The sequence below is a fragment of the Herpailurus yagouaroundi genome, unplaced genomic scaffold (genome assembly GCF_014898765.1).
Source record: "Herpailurus yagouaroundi ecotype Mexico unplaced genomic scaffold, PumYag 196, whole genome shotgun sequence".
NCBI classification, from domain to species: Eukaryota; Metazoa; Chordata; class Mammalia; order Carnivora; family Felidae; genus Herpailurus; species Herpailurus yagouaroundi.
The window spans coordinates 28,423,245-28,439,343 of record NW_024412427.1 but is presented as its reverse complement, the minus strand read 5'-3'; the positions used below and the strand labels follow the sequence as shown (position 1 = coordinate 28,439,343).

Genomic DNA, 16,099 nt, shown 5'->3' with positions numbered 1-16,099 from the left:
TTGAACAGAAAAGGTATCTTGCCCCGCTGCTGCCCAGAGATGTCACTGGCCCTTCCAGCAGAGAAGAGGGGAGGGAGGTGAATCGGAACAACCATCCGGGTCCTCCCACGACACAGAGCATCTCGGCATCTCCTGCTCCCTCCTCAGCATCGTGCGAGAGAGCCCACCAGCGAAGACATCGGTCCTCCGTACACAAGGTGTGGCAGAACAGTGATCGTGGATACGGTCATCCTGAGTGTGCAGGCTGTTTCCAACCAAAACGTTTCAGTCTACATGAAATCACATTTCTTAACAAAAGCAACACCAGTGACACAAAACATCAGCATCGATCCGAACATCTCAGTGATCTGATGACTCATAAAGATAAACACAACTTGGGAATCGAGTCCAGCTGGACTTTGCTGCAAGATTTGTCCCAAGAAGTGCCTCTACATAATGGAAGCAAGCAGACCAGGCAAAGCAAGTTACTCTGCTTGGTCCTCTCTGAAACGGTTTCTGGTGAGGAGGGTGCCTCCCACAGCGTTCCTCAGCATGCACCCGCCGGGAAGTTTTGTGGTGAGCAGCAAGTCGAGAGAGAGTTAGATGCTAAAAAAGCTAACTCTCCACAGTCCCTGATAAATATCAGGACAGAAGGAAACAGCGGATTGGGCTATTTTTACCACAGGCTGGCAGACCTTTATAAAGATACCAGAAGTCACCTGCTACAGGCTGGCACAGAGGTGATCCGCCAAGCCGGGCATATAGGGAACCTGTGTGACCCCAGGGGGCTCACCTCCCATGTGACGACATTTATCAGAAGACTACCATTTCTGAAACACTTTCCCCTGGACACGCCCCTGAAGTCACAGCAGGCGTCATCAGAGCCTTATTCTTTCCCCAGAGAAGCTCAGGCTGGCAGCAGCGATCCTGAAGAGGCAGGAGCCGCCAGGCCAGCAGAGGGCACCATGCCTTTCAGAGCACCAGGCCTCACTGCTGCCTCTGCTGCTGCAGGATCCCCAGACTCCTCCGCAAGCTCAGTGCTGCACCTAGAATCTGAAGATTCTGGAAGGAGACCCGCATTTCAGCAGACTCTTGTGCGATTCCCAGCCCAGATGCTGAAACTTCAGGAGCAGCCTCTAAAAGACTTTCTTGAGCACGTGGCTTGTTCCGTACCAGAACTCTCAGGCGACATAAAGGAAGTCAAAGGTGTTTACTGGCTTGCTGTTGCTAACTGCACAGAACCTGACCCTCAGCCAGCATGTTTGCTTCTGCTTCATTCCATGCTATATGCTTTGGTTCTGTCAGATAACCCTTCAGCCTCAATGGGCATTTTTCATGCTCTGCCTCTCTCTGGACTAGAGGAAATCCAAGTCGGCTTTGGTGGGCAGAGCATCAGACTCTTGGGCTCTGCAGAGAGTCTCCTGCTCACCGTATTTAGTTACAGCAAAACCCTCTGTCAGCAGATTTGCGGTGACCTCCTGTGTGTCCTGATGCCCGAGTCTGATGCTGCTGTCCGCACTAATCACCCTTTGTTCCAACAAGATCTGGTTCAGCTTTCTCTTGACTGGAAAGCAGAAATCCCTGATTTAGTTTTGGCAGACGGTGTTCGGTTGTCATCTAGATTCCAGGATACCTTGGTTGACATGATTTACTTTCTTCATGGAAATATGGAAGTCAACATCCCCTCTCTGGCAGAGGTACAGTTACTGCTCTACACGACAGTCAGAGTTGAGGGTGACCCCGGCCAAGACAACCTCCAGTCGTTAGTCCTTCTGAACACCCACATTGCCCTTTTGAGGGAAGATCGAGTTTTCTATCCCCACACTCAGTCTCTAAACACACCTTCTCCAAGAGCACAGTTTGATGTGACCAGATGTCGTGCTTTAAGCGAATTCAGGTATGTCGTCGTTCCAGAGAAGGAAACCTTGTCAACCGTCCAACTTGTCTTCCCAGAAAAACTCAGACACCCATCAGATTCAAGAAATAGCCCAGCTGAGCACTTTGAAGGAGCCCAGAACGTCCATTTGTTCCCTGGCATGCCGTGTCCTGAGGGCAGTCAGAACGTGGCACCCGAGGTCTGGAAACTGACCCTCAGCTCTCAGGATGAGGCTCTGTGGCTCATCGCACACTTGACAAGGCTCTCAGGAGGAAACTTATAAAAATACTTGGCATATTTTTTGAGATTTTTAATAAAATGAACATTATGAGAATAGTCAAGGACCCGGAAAAGCTCTGTGTAGCTAACTGATTTGACACTAGAAAAATGCAGACCTCTAAAATTGAAAATGTAAATATGTTAAGTATCTACAATTAAAAAAAAAGGCGGGGGTAGCAGAGCACTGATAAAATATCTTTATCACCACCCTGCTTCCTTTTCTTGAACCTCAGCCTTGTAAATTTGGGTCTGCCTCATTATTTGTTAGGTGATTAAAGCATTTCTGATTGTTTTTGGCTTCATGTCGACTTCTAGTAGGGTGGCTTGGAATCTGTCTGTGTCTGCTGGATTCCGGCAGGCTAATTTGTGCTGCTTGAAAAAGTGCCCGGTTGGCAGTGACCTTCACTGACATCCTCCGTTTTAGCCATGATTAGGACAGCTCTGTAGCAGAGCACATTAGTAATGCATCAAGCTTCCTGGAAGGACCCAGGGATTTAAAATACCCTCCTCTCACTATAATACATGGAATGGAGACAGCACCACATGCCCTGCGGTGTCTTCTTCCTCAGTTAATTGCCTTTTCCTTCCTCCTTTCAGACTTTTTGACTATTGCTTTCCAACCTATGTGCTTTCAACTCCTTACTTGTTGGTTTAGCTTTGACTACCCTTCCCCCTATGCCACATGCCCCCCCCACATGCCAGGACTTTCTCCGAGCTTTTATATTTCTGTCCTGGAAAGACTCTTCATCTTCAAGTCCTGACTTTTTCTAACGGCTTCTGTAAGCAATCTTATCAGCTGCAGGGTCACCTCAGAAGGCATTTGGCTCTTTCCTCTGGCCGCCCTCCCTCTCCACCTCCCACCTAACACATCATCACTCACAGCCGCTGACCAGCATGTTCTGCTGGCCCGAGCTGGTCCACTGGCCTGCCTTCTGAGATGAGTCATGCCCATGGCAGTCTCAGGTATGTCTCTCTTCACAAAGTATGATCCGGTACTCAGCTGCCCTCCTCCTCTGTGAGAGGCTTGAAACTGGGCTCTTCAGAAGCTCTCTCTCCTCCGAGTGACCCTTTCTTTTTTATCCATCTCTGTTCAACATTCCTATGAGGAATTGCGTTGCGTGCCTTATACTTATTAGCTATTTCATCGGGTCCTAGGTTTCACAGCCAGTGTTCTCCTGTTTCTTGGATGTGTATGTTCTACTAAATTCCAGAGTCTTAGAAGGAAGGAGGTGGATTCTTCACTGCTCCATCCTCTCTCTTCCACTTCTAGCTGGGATCATGATGAGCTCCTTGTAGCTACTCATTGAATGTTGCGGGCAGTTCAGCAAATCAGCGATTCCATGAAGCCATTTATATTAGCCTTGGCATGGAGGGGTCATTCTTCTGTTCTAGCGAGACCTTTGGATGATGTACAATATAAATGCCATAGCCCTCTCTTCATTTCTACTCCTGATCACTGATAGGGGCAGTGTCAAAGCTTAACCCAGAAACTCGCCGGCTCCCTTTGGCCACAAAGTACAGACCTTCCTTCTTTCCCCCTCAGAACTAACAAGCTACTTAATGTGTTCTGTGCTTCATCATTGATTTTCTTCTCCCCAGGTGTGGGGAAGTAAACAGGAAAGGGCAGGAAACTGGCGAGTGTGTTAGGATCTACACACCGGTGGCTGCTGTCTTATCTGCAATAACCATGTAGAGGCTTTTTGACTTTTTGAGGCAATAGGGTTCAGATGTTTTTAGGTGGAGCTTGTTTTTGTCACTTCCACCCTTCCCCCCCATGCACATATACACACCCTGTTGCCTTATAAATGAAGGGTTTTGAGTCTCTGATGAGGATATCAGTAAAATTAGTTAGCTTGTCGCGTTTTGGGCCGGAAGATCTACTGTGGAAGGAATTTCTTAAATGAGCCATGGTAGCCTTCTAATATCTTATCAATAATTTTCACATAACTTCCCCCTTTTTTTGCTTTTTTCAGAAAATACTTTCTTAAAAATTGCCCTATTGATTATTTTCTTAAGTATCCTTAATAAGAAGCACAGAACTAATGATCATGAAGAACAGAGGGAATGAACTTTAAGATGTTAGCAGAGGGACAGTATAGTTGGGAGGGAAACAGTACATAAGCAGCATAAGAACTTTAACAAAGAATGAAAAATATTAGACAGACTTGCTTGTCTTCATAGATTTAAAAAAAACATAATTCTATGTTATAAATTATGGTCTTTAATATTGTTTGTAGATGGAGCATGCAGCAAATACAAGCCTTGCATAAACATCCTATTATTCATTATAACATCTTCCGTCTGCTTTATGACCCAGGTAGGCCACAATGAGGATTACATTCAGGTCTCACCACATAATAGAAGAGGCCTCCGGCAATTCAAATTTTACATGTCTCTTCTCTCACCTAAGCATACTTTTTATCTTGAGATCAAGTATGTTCCCTGATATGAGAATTTGATTTACTGTCCATGAAGTAAGTAGTAAGGTTGTCATACCTTAGGTTGTCCCTGTAGAGGCCAGGGGAGTAGTGTTTGTGCCATTATCCACTGTGGCTTTAATCCTGCAGGCCTCCCTCTGTCTCCACTGCCTCATTCTTTAGGAGTTCTGGACCTGTGATGCTACTATAGGGAGCAAGTGTGAGCATCTCCATACTCAGCCTAATGGGGGATCGTCTCAGTTGTAATGAGTTCTTGCATCAAGGAAAAAAAAAAAAAAGGTTCATACATACTTTGTTCTGTGGCATTTTCATTGTTGTAGCATAGGCCTAAACATTTACATTGTGGAACTTGTTAATGCATTCTAGACAATACCTCTTTGAGTACTTCGAAATACTGATTTCATCTGAATTTGATTAAAATCCATTTTGTTCACAGCTGCCTGTTTTACAGAATTGTGGTTGGCAGGGTGAATTTATTCAGCCTTTGTTGAAGAACATTTCAAAACAGTTTGTCTTCCCTTTCTCATTACTTAAAAACTGTAAGTGCATCCCTTGGAGAGAATACTTATGCTTCCCAAGTAATAATTACGGTAATTTTTATTTACATTCTTTTTCCTACATGATTTCAAGTTTTGAATGATAAATAGATTAGAGCACTTTTATTAATGCTTCTTTGAAGGTCAAGCAGTCTTACTGGCTAGGCCAGTGTCTAGTGAGGTTATTTTGTTAATTGTCTTAATTTGCATGTTAGACAATTCTGATTCATTATTTAAGATATCTTTTGTGATAGGTATTATATCAGTCAGCTCTTGCTGGGTAACAAACAACCCATAAAAAAATAAAAAGCTTTTATTTCTTACTGATGGTTGTAAGTAGGTTGAGGTGGCTCTACTTGTAGGCTACGGATCATCTGAAGTTTAGATAGTGTTGGTCTACTCCTGATGTCTCATTTTGAGGTCTGTGCTGCAGGGTCAGTGGCCATAATAATGATGACAGAAGCACAGAAGATGCTGATGCATCATGTCTGCCAGTGTCCCACTGGCCAACACAAGTCATGCAACCAAGTCCAAAGTCCAGGGGCAAGGAACACTCGATCCACCAAGAAGCCATGGCAAGACTGGATATATGCTGCTGCAGGAAAAAGAAAAATTGGGACCAATGGTTCAGTCTGCATGGATATATTATGTCAAGGTCCTAAGGCTCTATTTAAAATAAAATTCAGATAAAGCTTGTAGGACTTCTCCCTAATGGAAGTATTCAGGTACTGGGAAGAACATATGTCATAGGACCATTAAAGTTACTTAGTTCAACTGGCTTTCCAATTTAGTCCTTTCTTGACACCTCCAGGACTGCTCACTCTCTACCTCACAGCAGTTTATTCAATGGAACTGTTCTCATTGTTAGGCCATTCTTTCCATCATCATCTTTATTGTAATCTACATCTGTAGGGCCCATCCATCATTCGCATTCTTGTGTAACAGAATAGAACAAATCTGTTCCACAGTCTGTGTTATAATCTGACTGACCCTTCAGAGAAGACCATTATCTCTCTCACCTTCTCTGATTTTCCTTTTTTACCTCCAACATTCTTCAGTTCCTTTGTTGTTTCTTATCCAACATTGTTTCCAAACCACCACCATCCAATCTCTTGCTAGGGTTGCACCATTGTAATTTTTTAAGACCTCCTTTATAAGGAATGGAACTGAATGATTCAGTTAGTAAGAAGGAAGGAGAGTCTGTTGTAAATCAGTCCCCCTGCCATTTAACACCTGGTTAAAATCTTTGGTGCTAAAGGTGGCAGTGGATTCCAGTGATAACAATCCAAATCCCCCTTACATTGTGGTTGACAGTGTACCAACTTCTTTCCCATGTATGGCTCCTTTTGAGTCCCACAGTGATCCTCCTGGGATGGAGGAATTATCATCAATCTGCACTTCATATTTGGGAATTTAACTCAGAAAGGATCACTTGACTGAGAATTGGAATCAAACCCAGACCTTCTTTGTCCAGAACATCTATTCTTTCCGCAATGCCAAAGTCAGTTCCTGGTCACATTGTCTGGGTAAATTTTTTTATTGATTTATTCTTCTCATGGGGATGACTATACTAGGGATAAATATTTGGAAGAACTATGAAGTTGATTCTTTTCTGACTTGTAAATTCTTTTATTGGAATTTCTAGACATTGAAGATTATTTCTCTTTTTATGAGTTATTTTTTTCCCCAAAAAATTCCCGTGCAGATTTCTTTGCAATTCCCTTGTTCCATTGTATGAACCTTATGTCTCCTTTTTGCTCTCTGCATTTTTATCTCCTATAGAAGAGAAGCGTAGGTAAAGTCATAATGCGAATATGGTATAGGTAACCTCGTATGCTCAATGTCGCTGCTTTACCTGAAGTTCAAACAATATGCTCTACAGATACCTGAAAGAATCTTCCCCTCCCTCCCAACTTTAATTTCTCTTGGGCCTTAGAACCGAGCACAGATTGAACCAAAACTAGGGCTCAGCAAGAATTAGTGAGTGAAGATGCGTGATCCTTTTGTGGCTAATCATGGACACTGTAGAACTGGAAAGGAGAAAAGTTGATTTTCCCTCCTGAACATCCCAAATTGCCAATGTTTGTGTTTGGTATAAGAACCACTTAGCAATTGTTGCCCTGTTCTCACTTATACTGGATCCATTCTTTAGTCTTTTTAAAATTTCATCCATTTAATGATGAGTTATCCCAAGAAAATGACCATTAAAGGGACTAGTCTTTGATGCTCTAGAGAAAGATGGTAACTAACGTTCTTAATGATTTCAAGTTAAAACATTCATCAGATACCCAGTGTTTCCAAATTTTGAAATAACGTTGATCAACTCAGATCTCTATGGATGAAATCATCTATTCTGGTAAGAATCCTGGATCAGGAAATGTTAGCCATCCTTTTGGATTTACCCTAAATCCACTAAAAGTAAATAAGATATTCCACAAATATTTATGTCCAACAGCTTGTCATTTTATGGGTAGTTTATCCCTAAAGATATATATCAAAATTGAAGAAATACTCCTTTATTTGAAAACCTTTATCTCTGTTTCCTCATGCAAGTTTTTTTTAACTCACTTTAAGATAAGGTTAGCACTGTTTCTTCATGCCCTGGTGGTGTTAAGTCCTCACCTTGACCAACATGGTCAGGAGATACCTGTGGCATGTGTGGCTACATCTCTTAGCAGACTCCAGTTCAGCTCTATGTACTTAGCCTTCAGAGATGATGTGGTATTAGCTCAAGATCCCTTCATGACAGGGGTGCCTGGGTGTCTCAGTCGGTTGAGCATCTGACTTCGGCTCAGGTCATGATCTCATGGTCTGTGAGTTCGAGCCCTGCGTCGGGCGGGCTCTGTGCTGACAGCTCAGAGCCTGGAGCCTGCTTTGGATTCTGTGTCTCCCACTGTCTCTGCCCCTCCTCCACTTATGCTCTGTTTCTCTCATTCTCAAAAATGAATAAATGTTAAAAAAAAAAAAGTTTTGAAAAATAAAAAATATCCCTTCATGACAGAGGCAGGCTTCACCTTCCAGAGATGAATATAAACATGTTTTGGCTCTTTATTCATAATTTGGACTTGCTCACACAAGGTACTTTTATTCTCTGCTTCTGATAACATGGCTAATACTTGAAAATATAACTGATCCCCTAGCCCTCCCTCTGTCCCAGACCTCTGTTTTCAAACCTCCTGGGCATAGGAAGTCCTTGATACAAAAGAGCTCTAATTAGAATTATCAATGTGGCATGTGTGGTGGAAAAAAGGAGGGAATAGAAATATGTGCTATGCTGGGAACAGAGAAAGGAGAATGGGTAGTTTTGTTGAAGCTGATAAAAACCCAGGTTGCCTGTATTTTAGAAAACCTTGGATATTTGGCTCTAGGAGATCAGACGGCAGTCCTTAGGTCTGACCTTGTCCTAGTCAGAGCATACACTGAATTCAACCATCTGGTACATAATTAGAGTATTTAGGGGAAATGTTGATGACTCCCTGTAGAATTGGTCCATTCTGTGCCCTCTGCAGTGTCGACATTGATCTGAGTGGATGTTAATGCCACTTCCTATTAATTTCCTTAACTTGTCCCTTTTGAAGGAGACAGCCTTAGTGGGAAGAGAAGATTCTAATCTGAATACTCAAAATATAGTCTGTGATCTGCCTGCTTTTTTTGGCTGAGGACCCGACTATAGTGTTTCCCCAACAACAGAAAAATAGCATATTTGTTGACACAAGACATTATTTCATTAAAAGCTACCAGAAGAGTATTTCTTTGCATTTTATTTTAAAAGATGTTTCTTATGTATAGGAGCATAATCCAAGTTACTAATTATGTACTTTTCCTTGACCTTTCATTTCTAAACAGAACCCACTCCACAAGGCATTTAAAGTTCCTTGAAATGTCCTGCGTATTTATCCAGATCTGCTGTAAGATGTGTATCCAGCCTTTCATGTTTCTTTACCTCCTCCTGTGATGTATGACCAATTTCCCTTCCATGTCTAAGCATCTTCTTTGCCACATGTAGAAAAACCATGACTGATTCCAAAATAAATAGCTCCATAGAAATTTAAAAGCTCCCTTAAATAATAGGATATATCATGATACAGCACACATTTACTTGTCTAGTATAAAACTCAAGATATTCAAAACATAGCTACTTTCAAATAAAAAATAAATTTCTGAGACATGTGTGTTAGTTTTCCTTCCTCTCTAACATAAACATAGTTTAGGGGAATGTCAGGAACCTTTCACACTGTATTCTGAGAATTCTACATTTCTCATGAAATTGACTTCAAAAAATAGTTTCTAAAAATCACATGGCAGCAGTGATTTGATAGAAACACATACGCTTTAGATTTGTCTCTCTGTTCATCTATCTGTAGATAAAGGCTCAAACATCTTCAGATCCTTAGCAGTTATTTTTTAGTTACCCATTTCCGTAGTTGTACATTTCTCTACACTTGTTAATATGGAGTTACTCTGAAATCTGAGATTGAAGTACACTGTGACTCTGGGCGATAGCGAGGACTCTGGTAATATTTCTAGCCCCTAGCATGCTAAATAATGAAGAGAGAAGCTGTCTGATCCTGCGGTTGGGGCAGTGGCTCAGAACTGTGTTCTGTGGTATACGTGCAGGTGCTGGTATATAAGGGGCCGTCCTATATTTAGATGAGCTACATAAACATTACAGGATCCAGTTCCTCCCAGATAAATGGTCTCTACTTCTTTCATGTACCCAGTTAAATTATCAAAGGCAAGAGTTTTTGTCTTTAAAGGGTGTATAATCCCAAGCTCCAAGCAACTTTCATTAGGGATTATTTCACAACTATAAAATTGTTAGAAACAGAGAACTTTCCAGTCCTAAAATGGCTATGTAGTAACCAGACCATCAATTTCAGTCTTATCCCACTTTGAATGTTGACTTATAAAAGGAGAAAGCTAAGTTGGCTAACTTTAGAATGTAATCCATCTGGAGTGGAGAAACCAAATCTTTGTTCAAAATTTGATGCAGTTGAGAAAAAACTAAAGGTCTAAGAAATTACAGAGACTTTGTAGAAGTTATTTTGTATTCTCAGGACCTATTCTCAGGACCTCGCGAATGGTACCTTGTGGGTGCTCAGTAAAAGATACCAATGTTTGATGTATATCCTAAGGGGGCCTCTAAGAAAAGGCATTTAGAAAGTTGAAGCCTCCATTGTTCGGTTAATAATATACATGGGTGGTTTGGGCTGCAGCTCTTCCTCAGTAAAAGTCATGACATTTTATTTATTATTTTATGTTTTATTATTTTTTTAATTTTTTAACGTTTATTTATTATTGAGAGGCAGAGAGAGCGAGCGAGCAGGGGAGGGGCAGAGAGAGAAGGATACACAGAATCTGAAGCAGGCTCCAGGCTCCAAGCTGTCAGCACAGAGCCTGACACGGGGCTCGAACTCACAAACCATGAGATCACGACCTGAGTCGAAGTCGGACACTTAACCGACTGAGCCACCCAGGCGCCCCAAAAGTCATGACATTTTAGATAGCCATGTGTATATTCTTGTTTTCCTCACTCAGTGCCCCCATCAAAGTGTTTTGTTTTGTTTTTTTAAGTTTTTATTTTAATTCTAGTTAACATCCAGAGTTACATTCGCTTCAGGTATAGAATATAGGAATTCAACAAGTTCCATATAACACCCAGTGCTCATCGTGACAAGTGCACTCCTTAATCCCCATCATCTATTTAACCTACCCTCCACCCGTCTCCCCTCTGGTAACCATCAGTTTGTCCTCTGTAGTTGAGAATCTGTTTCTTGCTTCGTCTCTCTCTTACTTTTTCCCTTTGCTTGTTTATTTTGTTTCTTAAATTCCACATGAGTAAAATCATATGATATTTGTCTTTCTTTGACTTACTTTGCTTGGCATAATACATTCTACCTCCATCTATGTCATTGCAAGTGGCAAGATTTCATTCTTTTTTAGTGGCCGAATAGTATTCATTGTGTGTGTGTGTGTGTGTGTGTGTGTGTGTGTGTGTGTACCACATCTTCTTTACCCATTCATCTATTGTTGGACACTTGGGCTGCTTCCATATTGTAAATTGTAAATAATGCCGCTATAAACCCCTATCACAGTTTTAAAATCCTCCTAGAATTTACTTGTCATTCTGCTTCTGACTAGAAGTCCTGTAGGGTGGGACACTGTCATGTTCACAGTTGGGTTTTTGCTCTATAGATGGGATTTGCTAAATACCATGCCCACTTGCATAGACATGAGACTGAGGTGCAGAAAGGGTGGGTGGGTGACTGTTACACTGAGACCAAGACCTAATGCTAGGATTTGATTCTGGGTCTTCTCTTTCCCCTCTCTGAATCTTTGAGGTGAACCCCACGTGCAATCCCAAGTGATTGCTTCAGGGATACCCCTAATGGTAGAGTTTCAATACCAAGTGTATTACACTTGATGTTGTTGTCCACACCTTTTTAAACCCCCCTAATACACATAATAATACTGTTCCTAGAGCATTTAACTACTTTTCTTCCTTCTTCCTTTTCCTAATTCTAGCCTCTTAGCATAGAGAGAGCTCCTCATCAAATGAACTGTGGTATTGGCCTTTGGGTCTAACTGGTAGGGAGGACCAGGTTCCTCCTAAGGTAGAGCATGTGGGTCTTCGTTTCCCAATTAGTATTATCAGTTGCCAGAACCCCCACAGCTGCCAGCTGCCAACTTTGTGAGTTTGAGCCCCATATCAGGCTCTGTGCTGACAGCTCAGAGCCTGGAGCCTGCTTTGGATTCTGTGTGTGTGTCTCTCTCAGCCCCTCACCTGCTCACACACTCTCTCTCAAAAGTAAATAAACATTAAAAAAAAAATATATATATATATATGTAACATATATATATGTAACATATATATATGTTACATATATATATATGTGTGTATGTAACATATATATATATATATATGTAGTTATGAAGCATGGCATAGAAGGGGCATCTGAGTGAATCAGTCAGTTAAGTGTCTGACTCTTGGTTTCAGCTCAGGTCATGATCTCACAGTCCACGCATTCGAGCCCCACATTGGACTCTGCACTGACAGCAGAGCCTGCTTTGGATTCTCCCTCTTTCTCTCTTTCTGCCCCTCCCTTGCTTGAGCTCTCCCTCTCTCTCTCTCTCTCTCTCTCTCTCTCTCTCACTCTCAAAATAAATAAATAAATATTTTTTAAAGAGCATGGCATGGGGCGCCTGGGTGGCCCAGTCGGTTGGGCGGCCGACTTCGGCTCAGGTCATGATCTTGCATCCGTGAGTTCGAGCCCCGCGTTGGGGTCTGTGCTGACAGCTTGGAGCCTGGAGCCTGTTTCGGATTCTGTGTCTCCCTCTCTCTGACCCTCCCCCATTCATGCTCTGTCTCTCTCTGTCTCAAAAACAAATAAACGTTAAAAAATTAAAAAATAAATAAAAAATAAAGAGCATGGCCTGGAAGATTTCAGGGCTTAGGCAGTAGAGTACGAACTTTATGGCTAAAACATAGCCATAGGTCAAAGAAATTTCTTAACAGTAAATGTGCTTTTTGAAAATAAATAAAACCACTAAATTATTTCTCTTCCTTTTCACCCTTCAAAGAGATAAACATATTCCATGCTTCAGGAAATGTCTACCTTTCCAGTAATTTGGAAACATACTGTCAGTGAACTGAAAGGTCTTTGACAATGTGCACATTGAGAAACTCTTTTCTTTCTTTCTTTTTTTTTTTTTTTTTTAAGAATTTCCACGGTAGCTTTTGACGTCAGAGACAACTAAGTAGGTGTACCATTGCCGTAAAATTAACAGTTCTTGTTTTGGGTGACCAGCCACACGGGGAAAAAATTAGATGCTCTAAAAGGCTTTGGTAACTTCATACCATGCCAAAATGTTTACGGGGTCTGCTAGATGAAAGCAGTAATCTAAGACAAATTATACACCTGTCTGTCATCCAGAAATCTGAGCTTTCATTCCTACACAGCTAGGCTGGACCCTCCACATTACACCTGGCTAAGGATCCAGGACCACATGTTACTCAGTGTTTCTTTTTAGTCAAATAAGTGAATTTTACTGCATAATCATGGCATTCCCATCTTCTTAAATTCTGTGTATGTTGGTTGAAATGTTCATTTGCCAACTTTATCTCGGGTGAAGTTATTCAAAAATTTCATGATGGCAGTATAAATGGTGATGGAGATGGGCCAGCAGGCATCATGGGGCACTGGGTTAGCCTGAGTTCAAATCCTAGCTCTGCCACCTGCCTTTGTCACATTATCTTAATTCACAAACTTTGGGCCCTCACCTGATAAGTAGGGTTCAGTGACAATTAATACCTCATAGGGAGATCGTGAGGATTAAATGAAATGATGCAGAAATGCATTAAATGAACTGTTTAGCACAGTCCTTAGTATATAGTAAGTATTCAATGAATGCTAACTATAATTACGGTAATTAATCTTTTATTACTGCTACTGCTTTAAAAACATATTTTCTTACGTTTTCTAAAGCCCCAGGTTAGTGCAAATGATAAGGATTGTTCAGAGATTTCTATCCATTTATACTCAAGAGAACTCATTTTGAAGATTTATTTTTTTCATAATGCTTCTTTCTCAAACCCCTCTGGCTTCCCACCATCCAGACCATAAATGTTTGTCAGAGCCAGGCTGATTATTAATCAAATGAAGCCTAAAGAAAATACTTGGTATTTATTTTAGTTGTGGTTTAAAGAGCTTTCCCCACCATACTGGCTTATAAAAATGCCTAGAAGTTAAAAATGAAGTAAATTTGAATAAAGTCTTTAGCTTTTGGAGCTATATGTACAGCAATCTGATAGTCTGTGAAAAGAGAAGAAGTTTGTCAGATGATCAAGTCTTTTCAGAAAGGAATCTGGTTTACACTGATTTTTTTAAAAGTCGGGATATGTAATCTGTCTGTTTTTTCACTTGTTCTTATAAATTGGAAGGAACTTCAAAGCCAAACAACATTTTGAAGTGCTTTTGCCCTAATTTCTTGGAATAGTATACCTCAAGAAATGGTCTTTTGTGATGAGAGAAACCTAGCATTTCTTTCAAAGGAAGCCATCATTTTTCTAAATAAACTCTACTAGTTTGATGCTCTCTTCTTCGCTTGAAACACATTTTCTCCCGCCTGCCCAAACATGGTTTTTGCTGAAGAGTGATCTGGGTTTCTCTTTGTTCTCCCCATCTGATGTGCCTTTGATAGAGGATGGTTTCTCGCTCTTTGGGAGCAAATCCAGACGACCTGAAGGACCCAATTAAAATTAGTATTCCACGCTATGTGCTCTGCGGGCAAGGGAAGGACGAGCACTTCGAGTTTGAGGTCAAGGTAAGTGCCCCTTCTTTACTCTTCTGGAGGAATGGAGGCTTGAAGCTCCCAGGGCTTTCTCTGTCTATATACGTATATACATATGAAAGGAGATGAAGCTACATGTGAACATGTTGTTTTATAGCATATTGGTCATGCCCTCCTTTAAACTGATATGTGAAAGTCTAGACTGTGAAACATGAAGGGAAGTTATGCCATAGAAGGTGGTGGTGGCTGGGGATTCAGGCAGACACGGGAGGAAGTTCTTGTCACCAGCCCTACAGGCAGGGTGACCAACCCTTCCAGGTTATCCAGGACTGTTTTGCTTTCAGCACTGAAAGTTCTACGCCCTGGGAAACCAGTTCATGCCAGACAAACCAGTGCAGTCGGTCACCCTATCCCTGGTGACCTATCCCTGGGCTTAAGCTCAGTTTTCTTATCTATAAAAGTGGGAATAATAATGTTTATTACAAGGATATCAGTGCACATAAAGTTATAACAGTTGCTATAATTACTACTGCTGCTTTTAGTGTTGTTTCTATTATTATTATTTTAGGAAGCTTTCCTAATCCATTTTAGTCATGATTTGATTTATACAACTTTTCAGGAAGAAATGTCCCTGCTTCCTTACATCATACTTTCCAAAATAATGACTTCATCTTATTCCTAATTTAGTTCCATTGACTCATAACAATTCATTAAATATTTCTGGATGCTCTCCTCTCTTCAAAGAATTAATGATTAATAATAACACTTCTTCGTTTTCAAGGCTAGGCAAGGGTATTGATGTAATAACATCCACTAGGGTCACCAGTATATGGCTGTGTGAGGGTGTTCTTGGAGGTGAACATCAGGCTGGGAATCTGGACGCTGAGGTCTTTAGGCTCTGATTCTGTTGCTGTTTGTTGAGTGATGCTAAGTCTTTTACCTTCTCTGAACGTCAGTTTTCTCACTGGTGAAATGCAGAAATTGGATTACACCGGCGGTTTCCAAATTTCTTCTTAGCAAAGACATTTGTTGAGAAAATATTTATGAGGAAGGACAGTGTGGAAAGCAGATCAGCATGGAGCTGCTGTGGGGGGAGAGGGCGGAGGGAGCCTGAAGCCAGCAGTCCCCACCCCCACCCCCAACATGCCCCTTGGTGGGGAGTGGAGCCCCTGGGTCCTTAGGGATCTCTCCCTTTTAGGCATGCATATTCATTTTCAGTCTTCCAGGAGAAAGAGTGACGATGAGTTTTGTAATTAATCAAGTTCTCAGATTCTTATCTCTATATATTGTTTTCCTTTTTATTTTTTAAACCTAGGCACTAATTTATACATTTGAGGTCCCTGCTGAGAGTACATGATGTCTGGGGGGGGGGGTGGTATTTTGAACGTCACTGACCAGATTGTGTGGTTTCTTATTAAAATGTTATGCCACATCCAGGAGCCAGTACTTCTCACCGCCCCTGACTGTATGCCTAATGCCTGCTCAATTTCTGTTCTCAATCGTTTGAAATTGTATGTGTGTGTGTGTGTATTTAGAGTTCCCTTTGTACATACATGTAATGTTATATACATTTATCAAAATACTCTCTGAAGGTATGTGTATTATTTCTATATTTAAAAAAAATTTTTTTAATGTTTATTTTTGAGAGAGAGAGAGCATGTGTGAGCGGGGCAGGGGCAGAGACAGAGGGAGACACAAAA

The 16,099-nt window shown here is 41.4% G+C and overlaps 1 protein-coding gene across 10 annotated transcripts in view; it reads left to right on the top strand.

Moving 5' to 3' along the window:
• Nucleotides 1-16,099, top strand: part of KIF16B (kinesin family member 16B) — a 289,984-nt gene that overhangs the window by 197,764 nt on the left and 76,121 nt on the right. For 5 of the 10 annotated variants that reach the window (XR_005782154.1, XR_005782151.1, XR_005782153.1 and 2 more), the window contains 2 exons: nt 9-1,876; nt 14,310-14,432. Coding sequence is in view for 5 of the 10 variants with exons in the window: in XM_040447749.1 (XP_040303683.1) it covers nt 14,310-14,432 (123 nt within the window). In the remaining 5 variants the exon portion in view is untranslated. The remainder of the gene's footprint in view (nt 1-8; nt 1,877-14,309; nt 14,433-16,099) is intronic. The other 5 variants (XM_040447749.1, XM_040447750.1, XM_040447748.1 and 2 more) reach the window with 1 other exon arrangement.